Source organism: Meles meles, chromosome 7 (genome assembly GCF_922984935.1).
Source record: "Meles meles chromosome 7, mMelMel3.1 paternal haplotype, whole genome shotgun sequence".
NCBI lineage: Eukaryota > Metazoa > Chordata > Mammalia > Carnivora > Mustelidae > Meles > Meles meles.
In genome coordinates, this window is record NC_060072.1 from 126734761 (window position 1) to 126754582 (window position 19822).

Sequence of the window (19822 nt, forward strand, 5' to 3'; positions counted from 1 at the left end):
GAAAGGATGGAAATATACATATGGAACACCTATAAAGGAAATATAAATTACCAGGAACCCAATACACAGTCAACTTTTAAAAATAAAAACAATATTTTATGTTCAAAGCCTTAGGGGGAAAAAAAACAACCCTGGATCTTCATTTTCATGTCTACTCTAAAAAAATACTGTTTTTCTCTGGCTTAATTTGAGCTATTTTCAGATACAGTAATGAATGAGAAGTCTACATTTTTCCTGCCTTCCTGTGTCACTAAGTAAAATTCACTAACTGCTAGAAAGGTCCTGGAAGTTTAACCCTCTCCTTCATCCTTCTGTGATATTTATAAAACCATCTGCTAGTTCTGTGCATCCATTTATACTTCAGCAGAAAATAATAAGGTTTGGAGAGTTTTGTTAGACGGGATTTCCTTCCAGAAAGAATGGTCTCAAAATGAAGGGATCACCTACTAGGTTTGAAATGCTGCGGCCTTTTGGTAGACCAGACAGATTGGTTATTTGAAGGTCTTCTAGGTCACTGACGCGGCAGCCATTAGAGCATATACTAGCTGTTTAAGAAAAGCCCATTTACATCCGCCAAAGCCCATACACAGGTTTGCACACAGCGCAGAAAAAAGAAAACATTTCTTAGTTTGAACTGTGCCAGGGAAATAAGTTCAGAGACAATCATCAGCAAACAAAAGTCATGCTTCTTACAAATCAAACAGGATGACTTATTTTGCTAGATTCCTAGCAAAAAGAAATTGCCGTCATTTTTCTCATCATGGCCCACCACTCGCATAGTGTTGCTTTGTGAAAATGTTTCCACTAACTGGCGTGAATAATCGTAAGGCTGGTCTTCACTCAAGATTAAAGAAGAAAATAAAAATGTGAGTGAGTGTGGCGCCTCTCCCTAGAGACAAAAGCAGTCACAGGGCAGGAAGAATGACGGGGAAGCATTCTCTGAGCGATGTCACTCTGGAAATGAGGCTTTAGGACCACCATGCTTCGCAAATTGCAGCCTTCACAAGGATGCCTGCTTTCCAAAGGCCTCTTTCAACCGGCACATTTTCAGCCGAACATTTGTCAAACCTCGCCTTTTGTGAAGAGTTAACATGTCAGCTTTTAAAATGGCTTGTAGTTCCTATCCACCTTCCTTGATGGAAATGTGAAAAGTGTGAGTTACTCCCTTTCACAAAGCATCTCGTCAAGGATCCTGACTCTAATCTGACTTCTCCTTCTGGGGAGGGGGAAAAAAAATCCACCTTCTGGAAACTTAACAAGTGGTAACTATTTGATCCCAATTCTGCTTCATAGAGATAAGGGTGGTCACGCAAGGAGAAAAGCAGCACCAAATACAGAGTTAAAGGGTGACCAGATAGCTCGACCACAGCCGGAAAATGCTAACGCCCTCGTAGGGTTTGCTCTTCAACAACCCGACCGAGCCAATGACTGTACTCGAATAGAGGGAGTAACATAATGAATGGGCAACGCGGTGACACCAGCCAATATGTTCCCTTTGCTGAATGTATGATAAATGGACAAAGAGCAGTCCCCACCTGAGAAATGATGAGGAGGACGTGATGGATGCCCCAAGTGTACTCAACGGAACCAGCTCCTGAAAAATGACACCTCGACACACTCACGGCCACACCTAGCCACGGCTCCTCCCAGCTCAAGTGCACAAGTTCCTGTCTTCGCCACATCAGATCATCTCAGAGCGTTTCAATTCCTCCTGCACCCTGATTTCACTGTTTTGGTTCAAATGTCCACATCCCCTCTTGGAAGTTGGACCATCCATCTTCACCGCCTGCCGCTGCTCTAGACTCAGAAGGCCTCCAAGGATGTGCTTGGAACATGAAGGTCGCTGTGAAAGTCGACCATGGACGTGGATGAAAAGGAAGCAAGAAAGTAAGTTCTTTACTGACCTCGCTTAGGTAAGAAGGCAACTGGTTAGAAAAAATGGCAAAAAAGGAAGGCGATTCATCAGCTACTTAAGGGCCAAAGCACAATTAAAATATGCTTTCTTGGTATTCTGAAGATCAATATGTAAAAAAAGGATTTGTTATTGGAAGGGGTATACGTGGCTTATAGAAACAGTTGTAAGGAAGTGAAGAGTAGAAACCACAGCTTGTAGAACAAAAACCTAAGACGAAGGTACTGAATGTGAAACTGGCTTTTCCGGAAAAATGGGAGTATAACGAATAAAATGCCTCCTTAAAAGTCATCACGTGCACAGCTTTATGCTACAAGTCCTCTGATTAGGAAGGGGTTACTTAAAAAAAAAAAAAATTAAAGAATTAAGTTGGGTTCTAGTTACAGGAGGCTATGGCAATACACAGCTATTCACACAAAAGAGAACTTTACATGTTAAAATTCAGTGAAACATAATGGTGGCATTTTTGTGTAAGTATTTTTTATAAAAAAGCCTAAGATTAAGAGTCTGACTTTCTTACCTAGTTAATAGTCCACATGTTTGTCTAGTTATGTTTGTTAACAGAGTGAGCACAGCTACCCTGGGAGGATGGGTGAAGGGCAGAAAGCAGAAACAGGGAACCGCAAACACCTCTTTTTCCCCGGGGGGAGAGGAGAACCCCGAGGGAATTCGCTGAGGGGCCCTGCCCTTGGGGAGGTCACAGCAAGTGTATCCTCCCCGCAGAGGCTCATGAAGATTCCTCTAAAAGCAGAGAACGGGGTACTAACCTGTCCCCCTAAAAGGGGTCAACGACTCTCCTATGCTTATCTAAGCTTCTGAATGTTCCTGTCACTGTTTAGAAGATAAAATCAGTCTCCAGGAGGAAATCAAAAAGTAAGCTGGTGGGAAAATTGCTTAAATTACCCTGATCCTCAAAACTAGAGAGAGAAGGCTACTGCCAACAGACACGTTACTGATAAAAATGTCATGCCATATACTCCCTTTCAAATAACCGAACTATTAACTCAGTGAAGGCAAGAACCTCATTCTTCCAAAATCCTAACCACATTCAAACAACCAGAAATAGTTTATAATTTATAATAAATAGTGTATAATGGGGATTAGTTGTAATAATGACTAATAGTGACTCTGAGGTAATACAATAGCCATAAATTCACAACTTAATATTTTAAAATGAAATTAAAATTAGAAGTGCTTTTATATGCCACATATTTCAATATGCTATACACTATAAATTAATGGATGATAAAACAAAAGATCATTAGCCAGAGTAAAAAAGAGTGTTTCGCCCAGTTCTCAAGTCAAAAAAAAGCTCGCTTGTAGATTTTTCTGCATGTTAAAATGTATGCAGAGATTTTCTCAAAAGATAACCTACAAACCAAGATCGATGGAGATTGCCATTTACTAACAAAAAATCAGACAGCCATCTAAAATGGATAGCAATGATTAACAATTTAAGAGGAACAAAATGAACAATAAGCTGCTAATTTGCAAAGATATTTTCACACATTTTCATAACGAACTAAATTTCCAAGGCTGAGCTACATTCATATTTAAAGAAACTATATATATACTTGCACATAACTCTGTGGCTCATGAAACAATAAAACACATCTTATACTTCTCTCATTTTACTCTTACAGGTAAGGTTTAAGATATATTGCAAATGTCAGGGTATTATCTCAAAAGAAAACTAAACCACGTTTTAAGCCACTTTCACAGATGAGGATATGCTATCATGTCAGAAATTCTAGTCTATTTGGTTTTAACACCATTATTCCTCAGAGCTCATCTTCTCTGGGATTCTGCCCGATGGAAAGAGGACCATAACGAGCTCCGTATACCAGGGTACACGGAAGGGGGCTCCAGAACCACAGCCCGCCATGTATAGGCAGGGATTCTGCCCTGTTGGTTAATCCTGAGCCACTGACCCAGCACAGATTCAGCAAGGCCTGTGTTGAGTGGGGGGCATTGTTCTGATCCCCCAAGTGCAAGCTCCTGACTGCATGTGACCCTTAAAGATCCTCTAGCTCTTCTCAAAGGTTGGATGATCAAAAATCAGAAAATCAGATTAAAGCAGACTGTGGGTTTTTCTTTTTCAAATCTCTCTGTATTTGCTTAGAACTAGCAGAGACCAGGTTTCAGCATCAAGGATGACGGAAGCATAGGAAAGAATGATTACTTACTTCAGTGGAGGCTGGGGTGGGATGAGGGGAAAATAGTGTCAGAAGATGTAACAACAGACCAAGGAGATGTGCAAGAATTCCTGCCCACCCGGACACAATGAGGAAGAAGCAGATGCAGACAGTTAGGTTTGGGGGCCTGGCTCCCAACAAGCTGCTCTTGACCCAGGGCAAGGACTTGAGGGATTCTGAAGCTGTGACATAAGCAAGCAGATTCCTCTTCCTCTTTTTCTGCCCCTTCTTTTTCTCTTAGAGAGATTACCATCTTGCTAGAGTAAGAACTTCTGAAGAATAGAATGATGCTCCCCCAGTAGTTTCTCCTGATTCTATAAATAAGCTGCTTAACAATTTTGCTCATAACATTTGTTATTCTTTGCATTCAAAGGAGAAAAAAATACATGCTGATCTTAATGTGTCTGGTGAATTTCTTTAGTGCCTTGAATATTCAACTAATACCTTAAAACATTTTTTTAATAAATTTGGTATAAATTCCCTTTGAAAATGTCAATTAAAAATCATCCATAAAAAAAAGAGAAAATTACATGTGATTATTAATAAAACATTTAAAAATACTATAAGCTAACTGCTACCAATACGATAATGTCATATGGTAATTTTTTTAAACGGTGTAATTAGAAATACTATAAAACGACAACCTATTATTTTTAAGAATCACAGTCTACTTACTACTTGTATGTCTCAGAACGGATATATTCAAAAACATGGGACACGCCAAGCTGGAACTGGTCAGCAATTGGGGTCACCCAGGGATTGTTCTCTGCTTTGAACACTTGCTTCTGACCAGTTAAATCCAAGTTTCCTGCAACGATGGAAGGAAAGAGGAAAAGGTGAAGTTCATTTCATCCAACACAAATCAGGTCTAAGAAGTACTACCTAGTCACCAGGGCACAACACCAAATATCTCTTGGGTCATTTGATTTTATTTTTAAAAAATGTGTTATTTCAAGTCCTCAGTGGTATAAAAGCAATGTTAGTCCTAGTACACTGCCCCAAGAAATTAGGAAGGGAGAGAGGGAGGAAGAAAAGGAGTTGGGGGGTCAAGGTAGAAAGGAAGTAAGCCTGGAAGGAGTTCTTGTAAATGCAACATATGCTTTATTTTTCTAGGTTTTGTTACAGAGGAAAAAAAGCAAAACAAAACCAACCAAACAAACACACACATATCAGAACGTCCTGAAATTCTACTTGACAATGTACATCACCACTTGTCCAACGTGATCTAAAACCAATCCAATCAACAGCACTATTCATCGAAGTAGAGTATGAATGAAGGAAGAATCCTGTCCAGGTAAAATTATTATTGCATTCTTCAGGTACCATAAGCACATGAAAAAATCAGCACTAAATGAATCTCATTAACATGGTCATGCTAGAAATTCACATCTGTACTATCCTTATCAGTTGACCTATTACCTTTAAAAACCATGTGCACCTGAATGTTTACAGCAGCAATGTCCACAACAGCCAAACTATGGAAAGAGCCTAGATGTCCATCAACAGGTGAATGGATAAAGAAGATGTGGTACATATATACAATGGAATACTATGCAGCCATCAAAAACCACGGAATCTTGCCATTTGCAAAGATGTGGATAGAACTAGAGGGTATTATGCTTAGCGAAATAAGTCAATCAGAGAAGGACAATTATCATATGATCTCTCTGGTATGAGGAATTTGAGAGGCAGAGTGGGGGGCTTGGGGGCGTAGGGAAAGAAAAAAATGAAACAACATGGGATCCGGAAGAAGACAAACCATAAGAGACTCTTAATCTCACAAAACAAACAGAGGGTTGCTAGGGGGTGGGGGAAGAGGGACAGGGTAGCTGGGTTATGGACATAAGGGAGGGTATATGCTATGGTGAGTGCTGTGAAATGTGTAAACCTAATGATTCATAGACCTGTACCCCTGGGGCAAATAATACATTATATGTAAATAAATAAATAAGAAACTTAAAGGTTGACCAATGCAGGGGGTGGGGGGGCGGGGAAGCATTTCTTCATTTGATTCTCCAGCAATCCCTAAGATCGGTCACTGACAACACTTTATAGATGAAGAAATGAAATGGAAACATGACAAAAATAACATGTCCAAGATTAGAAAACTTAAGAATGGGGATTTGAACCCAAGGCTTTGACTCTAAATCTCGTATTCTTTCTAGAATGTCTGGAGAAACTATTAGGTTACATCTCCTAGATCAACCAAGGATGGGTTAAGGAAGGCAGCATTAAAATACCCAGTAAGCGTCACCCATCTGAATAACATCTGTTAGTAATCGATTCCTTTTTTGTTTGCTCGTTATACTAAAAAATGGAAAAGGCTACATGTGAAAGAGCTTCTCGTGGCACTACTGCCTATGCAAGAGACAGGAACAGGGCAGTTATGGGCCAGAGATGTACGCAGTTTATCCAGCGGGGGGTGGGGGGGGCTTACCAAAGGTCTTTCCCTATAAGCCCTACTGAGGAAGTTCATTGTCAGATTCCCAGTCTACAGGCCAAGGCTATATAAACATAGACCCCCAGCAACCATTCTTCCCAAGACACATCCAAAGTACCACGTTTGTCCTGTTTTGAAACTCTACTTGCCAATTTTGTCTTAACTGATAACTCAAGATAAGGAGGACACGTTCTGGGAGCAAGTATGAAGCACATAATTTCCCAGCTGATCTAGGCTTTAGAAAGGAACTAACATTTTTACTGGGAAGATAATGTAATATTTCTTCCTAAAAGAATGCAGAGTTTCAATCTGTCTTCTTTGTTAGATGAACTTGTACTATTCAGAAAAAAAAGACCAATATAAAAGTGATTACAATTTAATAAAACGCTTTTAAAGAAAACTAATACTACCAAATATTACCAGTGAGTAATTCATCATGATCTTTCCAAAGCTACTTAGAATCTGTCGGTGTTAAGTACAAAAATTAGCAGATAAATTTCTCTCCAAGATTATCAATATTGTCAATTTCCTTATCTTAATGGTTAAACATCATTAGTCAGATACTAAATCATTTGGTAAATTAATGGGCTTTATTCTCTAAACCATGAGTCAGAAAACAGCCTAGGGCAAATGAAAATCCCAGAGCTGCAGAAATTCTCTGCTGAGCTGGGTATCTTACTTCAGTGTGACCTTACAGGCAATGGGCTATTTGTTTGTGTTTGTCTTCATTTGGGGAGGGCTTTTAGCTTTCCAAGAATAAAAATGATCTCTCGTTTCAATTCCTCTGTAATTCTTATCTTCTTTTAGGATCTCTTTTGCTATATTCTATACCCTTGTCCTCTCTTCGGTATCATTATCTTATTTTTTTTCCACCTTCCACTTTTCCTAAAAATGAATATAATGTCTGAAAAAAAGTTTTCCATGTAAAAATTACCCCCCAAAAAAATCTGTATTACTTAAGTGTCCTGTGTTAAATGCACACGTAATAGGTTTCCCGCGGTTCTTAGCAAGCGCGGTCATTGAGGGAAAGGGCCACAAGCCAGACATCAGTAACCACAGTGTAACAAATCACTAAGTTGGGGGTAGAGGCACTAGAAGACGAATACCTCTCTTAAAACACTGACCTAATAAACAACATGTGCTTACATATCTTCCCAACTCTAAGGCCTGCCCACTGACATCAGCATGAAATCAACTGTGAAAAAAAAAACAGACATTGCTGAGCAAAGAGATGTACTTGTTAGCGTCTACTCGGACCTAAAGATCTTTCCTCCCTGTCCCCCAAAATTGTTAACCCTACTGAGAAACAGAGTCTGAATTTCTAAAGGTATAATTTGATCTGATGAACATCCAGGACTCCCCATCGTTCATACACTACCACGAATTAACTCAACTGGATTGCTTTCCTCTTAATCTTCGGTTCAGACTGGGATCACAGGGACACTATAGTTTGTGGAAGAAGAGTTGGGGGAGGAGGGGAGGGAAGTAGGAGCCCTGAGCACTTCTCACCATGCTGTATTTTCAGGGCCCTGGGTCAGTGTGAGAGCACCATGGACCAGGGAAAGGCTCAAGAAGGACCCCACCACCCCCTACACCCCTGCCAGGCAATGCCATTATTCTAAATTTGCTCAGGGACGATGTCCATGGGACAGCGAGAGAAAGAGAACTCTCTTCCTTCCTCAGCTGTGTCACAAGCTCCCTTTTACCAAGGTCCAAGGGTTGTCCCAAGAATGCAAAAATACAGGTAGAGATGAGCAAAGCAAATGTAATGGATCAGCTTTGAACCTGAGGTCCAGGTGCATATTTCTGCGGGAAAGCCTCGCCTGCTTTCTACCACCTACAACCTACATACCCACTTGGGAATGTACACAGCCTCTTGTTAACTTATTAACAGCCTCTTGTGAAGCCTGCAGCCTCTTTAGTGGTAATCCTCTGAAAATCACATACTGAAGTTCCATGCTCCCTAACTGCCACACGTGGAAGACAGAGCTCAGGGAATAATGCCAAGAAAGGTCAGCCGTGTTCTCTGGGCCCTTTTGTCTGAAGCCTCTGACCCCCCGGAGATCCATCAATCCCTAGCAATGTCTCTATTTAAGTGCTGTCAAAGGAGACAGAAGAGGCAGAGAGGGCTGCTAAGGACGTTGGCTAAGCAGAGCATGCAGGAGACACTGGATGTGGGCTAGACACATATACCCTTTGGGGAAAAGAAGTGTGACTGCCAGGGTACACAAAGGACCACGGGACGGATCTTCAGGGGCACTTCCGTTTCTCTCCCTTCACACTCCTCTGTGCGCTCCAGCTGGAGGGGAGGGCACCTGGGTTACCCTCCCCCACCCCCACTGGGTATGGAAGGACGCCACTGAATCAGATGCCCGGATCTTCCCAGGGCTACAGGGACTGGGAGGTCACTAGAGAAGAGTGATTCAGGTTCCCTGGGGCAGAAACCGCCCAAACGACAGCTCTGCAGTCGAAGCTGTGTTTTTGTAACAAAGAACCCTGAAAACCCTGTTTAGCGTCCATGGCCAGTCTTACGGCAGGCAACTCTTGCAGGTGACAGAGATGGACGCGGCATGAGCCGGGCCCGGCACGGACTCTTCAGAGCGATAACTGGGCTCCGCCTAACAGGACGTGCTTACTTTGCCTTTCAACTTCACGTCAATGGTGGCAAGTTCAGTACTTGCCTCCGCGCAGCCCTAATCCCCCCGGCCAGCCAGCTCTGTGTCTCCGGACTCCTTACCTGGCGGCGCGCCGGCTGGGATGCAGCCATTTCAGAAGGGGGTTCGTATAATCAGAGTAAAGCCAGGCCATGATACTGTGTGAAAAGATGACACCCGCCTCATATGGGTCCGGCAACAAGTTACCCTTGCCGCGGCAGAGCTCATCTGTCAGCTGTCGGAGGTAGGTTCCCTTTTAAGTAATAACATGCGGGAAGCATCCTGGCCCGCTGTCAGTCAGGGCGCAGTCCCCCCTCACTGCCACACGCTTCAGTGCGTCTAGTTAGACGCCCTCACCCAGCTCCTTGATTAGAAGCCCGAGCGGCGTGCTGGTGGTGTTCTAACAAGGATCAGGCAGCAGGATTAAGCACTGTGACAAAGAGGATCTAATAAGCTAGAAAGTGGTGCATCTACAGACACGCTGGCTGGCTCCCAGACACAGATTCACTCTGCTCCGTCTTCAGTGGCGAGGCCCAGGCCACAGGGGAAGCCAGCTGGCACCGTGATTAGCGGTGACCCCCTGACCGACGCTGCTATGAAGATCATATATCACTCAGAGCCGTATTCTGCGATTGCAAATTGGATTTTCCATTTTATTACCTGCAAAAGGACCACATATGCTTCCTTCCAGAGCGTCTAGTATCGTAAGCTTTGTGGTGTGACCGTAGTTTTGTAAACACTAAATCATGCAAAACAATCATTCTCCTTGCTGGTTATAAATGGGATCGAATGCAATAGGCAATGGCGGTCCTATTAATAAACGTGGTCATTTTCACTTATGGAAATGGGTTATTTTCATAATCACCCTGTTAAGAATTCTTCCCGAGTACTCCAAATCCTGAACCATGTGGCCAATAAACATTAGTTGTCATATACTAAGCAATCCAGAGGATCTGGGCAAATTTCTCACGTCATCAGAGCAGCCTTCCCTCCCTTCCTAATTCCAAAATAGAGTGCTTTCTAAATGAAGGCACTCTCAGAGCCAGGGGCTCACTCACAGAAATCTAAGGCCACGGTCTAACAAGGTAAAACTAGCAAACCATGGCTGATTGGGTAGTCTATCATTAGTGTACTGGATTTGCCCAAACGCAGGTAATTGATTTTCTGTGGAAGGGGTCTAGATGGGATACTACGACAGCTGAAAGATCACCTCTGTTCCTTAGCGAGTACACACACAGAACCAACCACAAATGACTCCAGCACAGAATAAAGGCTGTGTTTAGGGCTGCTCTATACATAAAAAAAGAGCCTACACATAGATCTCTATAATTCTTTTTACTACATATATACTGCTAATTGCAGAAATACATGATTACAGCTAAGAATGGAAGATGGAAGGTTCCTACCTTCTCACTTCTTGAGCAGAACACTTCACTCAGTGGAAAAGGATCATAAAATAATGTTGACATTATAAGAGTAAATGTTTGTAGTAATAACACACTGCGAATGGGCAGAATGTTCACCAACAGGTAAGAAGCAGAATAATGTTCCAGCCCTACAGTTATCAACACGAAGGGAACAGATTTTTTTGCATGCATTGACCTCGAGAGAGGTCTACAGTGTAATAAAAAAAAAAGTATTCTAAGTTTGTTATGATTTAATTTTTGAAAAAAAAAAATATGTACATGAGTAAATGTTTATGTGAGAAAGAAAACGAAGAAGATGCATAATTAAATCGTTAATGTGGGTTTCTCAAAGAGGGACATTAAGGCAGGATAGAGATTTGGACCAGCAGAACAAAGGGTAAACTCTTCATTTTGTCTTGAGAATTCCATGTGCTTGCAAGTAGGGATGATTTTTATAATTAAAAAAGAATAAAGTGGGCTGCAAGGAAATGCCAAAAACAAATTCGAAATACATAAGGCCCATTGGGGTGCCTGGGTGGCTCAGTGGGTTAAGCCTCTGCCCTCGGCTCAGGTCATGATCTCAGGGTCCTGAGATCGAGCCCTGTATCAGACTCTCTGCTCAGCAGGGAACCTGCTTCCCCCCTCTCTCTGCCTGCCTCTCTCTGCCTACTGTGATCTCTCTCTCTCTCTCTGTGAAGTAAATAAAATCTTTTTAAAAAACTAAACAGAACACATGAGGCCCATTAATTAGCACCAAAGAGGGCATCTGATTTTAAAAACAGCATCATCCTACTGCAGTAAACACCAAGCTTTAGAGCGGATGGTCTGGGAAGCCTGAGCCGGACTGAGCATCTGGGTCTGGAGTGGTTTCCCCTTCTGCGCATCATCGATGCAATCACAGTAAGCTGGGACATCTCAGGACAGCTCTCAAATGTATTCCGCAGGGAAATCGAGGCCACCCTGTCATCCTGGCGATTGTTTGCTTAGCTTTTCCGGCAACACATTTTTAAAATAGGCTTTCTGGTCATTTAATACACCCAACGCACTGCTTCTTTAGGATACCTACTTAAACAGTTGCCCTTCCAATCTAGTCAGGGGGGAGAGTACAATTTAAATTAAAAAAAGAATAAAAATAATACCCTGCCAAGTGGCTCCAAAGCAAGCAGCATCTGATTTATGTGTATGCCTGTGGAAAAGGGTTCAGAAGCCCTTTCCGCAATGAAGAAAAATAGCGTTTTACACACGCTTCCCTCTGATGTTCTTCTTGGCCATTTGATGTCTGTGCTCCAGGGTCCCACAGAAACAAGGGGCCCTCGGTCACCTGTAAACTGACGTACCCACCAGCAGAGCAGAGGCAACCCCCATGTGTGCCCCCATAGTTGTCTTGCGTGTCTCCTTCAATGGATGTTAAATAGAAATTCATGTTTTAAACCTGCTATTCACATAGCATTTCCCAATCATTCTTCCAAATGGGGGAGGTAATCTCATTTTTGCTTGCCAGCAAAATTGTATTATATAATGCTATCAAGCGTAGACAAAGGCTCAGGAGATCTGGCCAGAAGACCTGCTCCTGATCCGGACTAACATTCACAAACTTTGTGATCCAGATCCTTTGGGTAAATCTTTGTGTTTTTTTGTGTGTTTTTGTTTTTGTTTTTGGTTTGTTTGTTTTTTCCTGAGCTTTGGTTTCCTCGGCTGCCCTATCGGGACAATAGTACCAACTGATAGGACTCTGGACAGCAGGAAGTCACTATATAAACATAAACATAAAATACTTTTTGTTATTATTATTTTAAGTGAAATATGCAAAGGAGCGAAAATGTACACTTCAGAGCAATTTGCCTAAAACAGGTTTGCTCAAGGAATTGATAACCTCCCAAAACTGAATGCACAGTCAGTATTATTTACAATGGTGACCCTCTTATGAAGACAGGGCCCTGTTCATAAGCTTCTCAAGGTCTGGGATCAGAAAGAGGGTTAAGATCAACTTTAGGGACACTGATTTCACTTTCTGGAAGACTGAAAGATCCCTACACGGCCGCAGCCTGGGGCACCCTCCTGGCATCAGTTCCCAGAGTGCCCTGGGACATTCACTGTCCTCCCCACCCTCAGCCTCTCAAGTTCCCTGGTTCAGGACATCCTTCTGACCCCCTGGGAAGCTGTAAATGTCAACACCAGGGAGCCTCAGTCCCCCTGGAGACTCCAGGAGAAGTCACCGATTAATGCAACAAACTAAAATAAACATATGTTCAAAGATTAAGTTTCAGTATCGTAACTTTGCATAGGATTGAGAAAGGTATCACAAACCAGCCTTCGCCACAGCTGTGTAAGAGAAACCTATACAGAATGGCCACGATTCTGATTTTCAAGCATTTTTTTTCAGCCAGTTTAGCATTTACTTAACAGTCTATCTCAGGTTCCTTCAACAACTCCCTCATCAGCAAGCTTTAATAATAATAATAGATGAAAACAATTTGTTGTTCTCATCCTGGAAGGCCCTCTAGCCCTTAGCCCCTCCCTAAAGCCCAAGGTACATGGGGCTCACCATCACAACTACAGCGCCCATTTACTTTTGTTGCCCAGCACACCTTCAGAAGACCTGCAACTCCCTTTCAATGAAACATACGGAGGCTTCAGAAGTAAGGGGCAGGCGTTTAAGCAAAGTAAACTTTCGAAATGAACATCCTTAACATGTAAGAGACAAAATCCAAGACAGTATCTCCCATTCATGCTTTTGAACATAGAAGTGTAAGTGAATGCAAAGACTAGAAGACATCAGATTATATCCTGTTCACTTGCAGTTCGTAAACATCCTCCTATCAAATTGGTACATATTCAAAAGGACTGTAATTCCCAGGATGGCCGAGGTTCGAGGATTAGACACTTCCCCACATGGCTGGTCTGAGAACAAAATGGCACCTCTTTACGGAAAAGTAATTTGGCAATATATATTAAGAGCTATAAAAATGTTCATACTCTTTGACCCAGTAATTCCGTCCTGGTAATAAATTTATGTTAAGGAAATGATCACAGTTATCCCCAATGATTTATGAATACAAATTTTCAATTCAGTGTTGCTTTTGTTCCTCCTCAACATCTGGAAACAACTCAAATGTCTACAGGGTTGGTTAATAAATTATAAGCACTCACATTATGTAGCCAAATGATTAAAAATATTTTCAAATAAAATTTAATGACACAGGGTAATGGTCATGACTTCATGTTGAGCTGAACACAACAGGTTATAAAACTCATAGTATGGCATGTTTTTTTAAAAAAGCATAAGTACTTACATGTATACATAGGAAAAAGAATAGAAAAAAAAATACAGCTAAGTAGGTACACACAAGAATGGACAAGACAGGAAGGAAACACTCAGAATCCTAACCGTGGTCATTTCTGAATGGGGGTGGGGATCAAGAAAGTTACCCCTTTTGTGTGTTTCTCAGATTTTCTAAAGCAGTAGTTCTCAAACTTGAGTGTGCATCAAACTTTCCTGGAGGCCTCGTTAAAACTTGCAGAATTTTAGATTTAGTACGACTTGGGAGACACAGGGAATGACAGGTTGTTGGCGGGGACGTGCAGAAAAAGGAACCCTCATGTATTGTTGGGAATGAAAACTGGTGTAGCCATTGAGAAAAACAGTATGGAGGTTCCTCAAAAAGTTAAAAATAGAACTACGCTATGATCCCCTAATCACGGTACTGGGTATTTACCCAAAGAATACTAAAATACTGGGTCAAAAAAATGTATGCACCCTTATGTTTATACCAGCATTATTTTTAACAGCCAAGATATAAAAGCAGCCCAAGTGTCCTCCAACAGATGAGTGGATAAAAAAGATGTAGCGTATATGTATGTATGTGTGTGTGTATATAAAAAATGGATAAATATATATAAACACATAAAAAAGAATAAAATCTTGCCGTTTAAACTAACGTGGATGGAGCCAGACAGTATAATGCTAAGTGAAATAAGTCAGAGAAGGACAAATACCATATGATTCACTCACATGTGGAATTTAAGAAACAAAAAAGAAAAGAAAAAAAAAAACAAAGAAAAATAGGGGCCAACCAAAAGCCAACGTTGTTTTTTTTTTTTTTTTTTAAAGATTTATTTATTTGACAGAGAGAAATCACAAGAGAGGCAGGCAGAGAGAGAGGAAGGGAAGCAGGCTCTCCGTTGAGCAGAGAGCCCGACGTGGGACTCAATCCCAGGACCCCGAGATCATGACCCGAGCTGATAACCCACTGAGCCACCCAGGCGCCCCCAAAAGCCAACTTTTAACCATAGGGAATGAACAGATGGTTACTGGAGGGGAGGTGGGTGGGGGATGGGTGAAATAGGTGACGAGGATGAAGATTACAGGCATCAAGGGGAGCCCTGAGTAAGGTACAGAATTAGTGAATGACTGTTGATAGAAGGTTTTTCAAATTTTAAAGAAAGCAAAAAAATTTGAACTGAGTATTGAAATCTGTTGAACTTTTAGGTATTATTACTAGTTTTACTGAAGATGTAAAAAAAAAAAAAGCCCCACAAATCAACGAATGCTTACCACTACCATCATCTTTGCCATTGCAATTATAATCGTTATTATTTGCCAAGCATGTACCATGTACTAGGCGCACCAGATGTCACTCCAGGAGCTTTGAGCTTTGCACACATTACTCTAAGCAGTCACTACAATCCTGCATGGAAAGTATTATCATCTCATTTTTAAAAAAGCGACCACTAGGGGCGCCTGGGTGGCTCAGTGGGTTAAAGCCTCTGCCTTCGGCTCAGGTCATGATCCCAGGGTCCTGGGATCGAGCCCCCCATCTGGCTCCCTGCTCCTCGGAGAGCCTGCTTCCTCCTCTCTCTGTCTGCCTCCCTGCCTACCTGTGATCTGTCTCTCTCTCTGTCAAATAAATAAATAAAATCTTTAAAAAAATAAAAAATAAAAAAGCAACCACTAGGGTATCTGGGTGGCTCAGTGGGTTAAACGTCTGCCTTCAGCTCAGATCATGATCCCAGGGTCCTGGCATCAAGTCCCGAAGTGGGTTCCCTGCTCAGCGGGGAGTCTGCTTCTCTCCCTACCCTTCCCCCCTGCTCATGATCTCTCTCTCTCTGATAAATAAAATACTTAAACAAACAAAAAAACAACCACTAACGCTCAGGGAGGTTAAGGTCATCTGACTGGTACAAGGCAGAGCTGGGATTCAAAGGCCAATTTATCTGGTTCTTGCAAAGTCCTTGGTCTTTCCAGGACAGGACACGCATCTCCTCCTATTGTGAAAAGGTACTGAGTGAGGCAGTGTTGGAACAGTCAGTAACTCGACAAGGTTTAAAGAGCCCTGGGAAGGCATATGCAGAAATACACCCCTTTACCTCCCTCGTGGGTCCAGAATTCTATCATCAGAAACATTATCTTAAGGGCTGAAAGCCCAGTTGCCGCCAAGTATTTTCTTTTCCTATGAAAACACCCCAGCAGAGTAATGCAACAGGCTGATACACTTTCATTAACAGGACAGACTGAGTACTTTCATTTATTTATTTTTTTAAGATTTTATTTATTTAACAGACAGAGACCACAAGTAGGCCGAGAGAGAGGGGGAAGCAGGCTCCCCGCTGAGCAAAGAGCAGGATGTGGGGCTCGATCCCAGGACCCTGAGATCATGACCTGAGATGAAGGCAAGAGGCTTAACCCACTGAGCCACCCAGGGCCTTTTAACAGGCAGCATTAATAGAGACACACATGTCCCTATTCACCCTTGTCAAGCAACATCTGAAATGGTACTTTGAGATTGCATGTGTTACAAACGTTCTAACATTACTTAGATAGAAGCTGATCCAATCAAGATGTATGTACAACTCCAGAGCCCATTAAGGGAAGTTTGGATGGTGTAAGGGGTTTGTGAAATGGAGTCTTAAGCTTATCTAGACTTCTATCGAATTTTATTTTCCAAGTTATGTGAAAAGAGGAAATGACTTCTTAGATAACTTTCTAGGAGATAAAAGGCCAAACAAATACAGACTGATTCAATCAATGTGAATATGAACCCACCTTCTTAATAATAATAATCTTAATGACCCTCTCAAAATGGCAACAACTTGTCTTTTGAAGGCTAACCTCAAAAACGGTTGCCTTTAAAAAAAAAAAAAAAAAAAAAGTATGGCAATTTTTCAGCCAAAAGGACTAGTACTGAAGTTTAAATGTCATTGTAATATATTACCAGGTACTTGCTCATATGGAAGTATGAAATGAAATTAATTTTATTTTTTTATTTATATAGAAATACCCTTGAATCCAACTTTATTAAAGGTTAAGTAAGGGATCAACGTACAACACAGAACCTAAACTTAAGTTATATGTAAAAATGGCTTGTTTCGGCTTTGCTCCTCACTCTAGAGCTTACATTTTTATTACTTTGGTGCCATGCGTTATGCTCTCTGCAGAGGCTGTGGATGGTAAGAGTGCAGATATTATGTCATATAAAATATGTACTAAGATAATTAAGAATTGTGAGTGACACAAACGCTAAACCTACGTGAAAAACTGCAACAACTGTAACTTAATTTCCAGTGAATTCAAACTTACGCTAAAAGAAACGCCAACTGTTTTTTAGGTAATGTACTAACAACCCATTTTAATGAGTTGTGATGAACTTAATTCTGCTTATTGTCAAGTTTAACAATAATGGCTCAGAACCAAGATGCGATGGAAAGAAAACCACAATATCTTAAAGCAGGGTTTCCATGAGTGTAAATACGCACATACATGTGAACACCCACCGCTCACCTTACCCCAGGACTTGAGAAATAAAATAAAAGCAAACACTACAACCTACAGCAGGAAAACCAGAGTTGGGGGAAAAAATACAAAAACCAGTAAATTTCTACTTTTACATGTAACTACATACTTTTTTTCAGTATAAGTGATATAAGGCAATATCATATCCCAAACTAATATAAACAAGAGGACCTTAGTGTCTGGTGCTAATCTAGAGTCAAGCAGAGGCCAAAGATACAAGCAAATGAGTATGTTTTTAAAAATTTAACAATATGGCTTAAGAAAGATGAAAGCAAAATAACCACAAGTCAAGTTAAAAGAAAAGCCTACCCCACTTCCCCAGGACCTACTTAGACAATTTACCATTCCTAACATACGAAGAAAGTATTAACTATAAATAACAGAGAAAAAACGGAGATCCACCACAACTTGGGATTTGGGTGAGGATGACTGCATCATGAATTTGTTTCCAGTATTTTTGGAAAGCCAACTGTCTTGGGTTAAAAATATGAAATACTGCTACCAGCTAACAAACAATAAAAAAGGAAAGTACTATGATACTCTACTCAAGAGAAAAAACAATCAACAAACACAAATATAAAATCGTTTTCAATGTATGAAGGTGCTTCAGAGATTCAATTTATTTACCAAAAAATGGAGTTCACATTAGCCAAGTCCTGGCTTGACTCCAGGCACTGGCACTTTTGAGTTTTCTGACTGCTACTGGTTTACACAGCGTGGTCAAACTCAAAACTCCAGCTTGCTACCGTCAAATGTCAAGGCTATTCTGATCCTCCTTAACCATTATCATCATAAAAATGGTTACCGGAAAAAAAAGAGAAATAGAATTCATGTGTTCTCAATGACAAGAGTTGTTTAAAACACAAAATGACAACCTTAAGTAGTAAATAATATGTGACCTTTTGTACACTATTTGCAATTATTTTATTTTATCTTCATAACCTGGAGATCTAAAAGAGAGGTTCACAAGAGAAAAATTTTTGCTTGGTAGTGAATTTGACATCCACAGATATAAACAAAGGGTGTCCAATGGCTTCACCAAGAGCCATATTCAAGAGTGCAAATTTAAAATAGGACAGGACAGAAATAGTAAATGCTCAAGTCTAGGATACACAAAGTAGGCTCCACACAGCGGTCAAAATGGTGTCTGCCATTTTGAAACACCTGTTCTTTAAAAACGCTATTGTGCAAAATCCTTCAGAGGATGTCCAGAATCACCTTGCGTCAACAACATGTGACTTACTTGGGATGAACCTGGCCAAACGCAGCATGGCCTTTCTTGTTTCTAAACCTACCTGCGTGCCTTGTCCTGTGTCTCCTGACAACATGACCTCATCACACAAGCTTACCTGCACCTCTCCACAGAAATGTAATCCCTGTGATCTCTGTCTACCACAGAGCCTATTTCTTTTAATGTACTTACTACCTTTTATGATTTTGTTTGCTTGGTGTTTGCCTCTGGTCTGTTTATCCATCTCCACTGTACACTCATGGACTCAGAAGAGGTTATAAACAATCCTGCTCTGTGTGGCACCAGGATCTGCTCATAGCAATGGCGGCTGTGTCTGTTCTCCCACCAGGTAACCACACTGGAATTTGTAACCAGAATGTTTCTGTTTCCACATCCCTCCCTGTTAAAGAGGATGGGAATTTTATCTTACACATTCTTCTCCTCCTGGCGTCTTATGCCGGATGGTGATGTACTTCTCAAATGGGATGAGAGGTGGCGTCCCTGAAAGGGTGCTTTTCTCACGACTTGGGACAAAGTTTTAACGGCAACTACACATTTGTTTATCTACACCTCATCCCAGCCCCACCACAGATTCTGACCCGTCCCCTCTGCCGCCCTGTTTGACAGAAGTGACGGGCCCTGGCGATGTCAGTGAGCCGGGCATGGAAAGACAAAAGGGAAGCAGAAGAGAAGACTCAGAGCATGGCAGCAAGCTCTTAAAGATGTGTCTGATTGGTGGGCTATCCTTATTGTCTCCTCTTCGGCGTGTAAAATTCCATCTCACCCCAACACAGAGAGAAAACAAACCATATAGCATAAGCGATAAATAAATAATCTGAAAATGAGGAAAATGCTTTGTCTATGTATGTACCACGGAGTAGCCCAGATGCCTTCTGTACATGATCTCAAAGGCCCCTAAAAATGGAGCAGGGGTGAGCGAAATAAGTCAAGCAGAGAGAGTCAAGTATCATATGGTCTCACTTATTTGCGGACCATAACAAATAACATGGAGGACATGGGGAGATGGAGAGGAGAGGGAGTTGAGGGAAACTGGAAGGGGAGATGAACCATAAGAGACTATGGACTCTGAAAAACAACCAGAGGGTTATGAAAGGGCGGCGGCGGGGGGGGTGGGGGTGGGGGGGGGTGGGAGGTTGAGGAACCAGGTGGTGGGTCATAGGGAGGGCACGTACT

The 19822-nt window shown here is 41.6% G+C and overlaps 1 protein-coding gene across 1 annotated transcript in view; it reads right to left on the bottom strand.

Annotated features, from left to right (window-relative positions):
• RSU1 (Ras suppressor protein 1) overlaps positions 1–19822 on the bottom strand; it is a 188844-nt gene that overhangs the window by 78115 nt on the left and 90907 nt on the right. The window contains exon 8 of the mRNA XM_046013460.1: positions 4783–4915. Within this exon, the coding sequence (XP_045869416.1) occupies positions 4783–4915 (133 nt within the window). The remainder of the gene's footprint in view (positions 1–4782; positions 4916–19822) is intronic.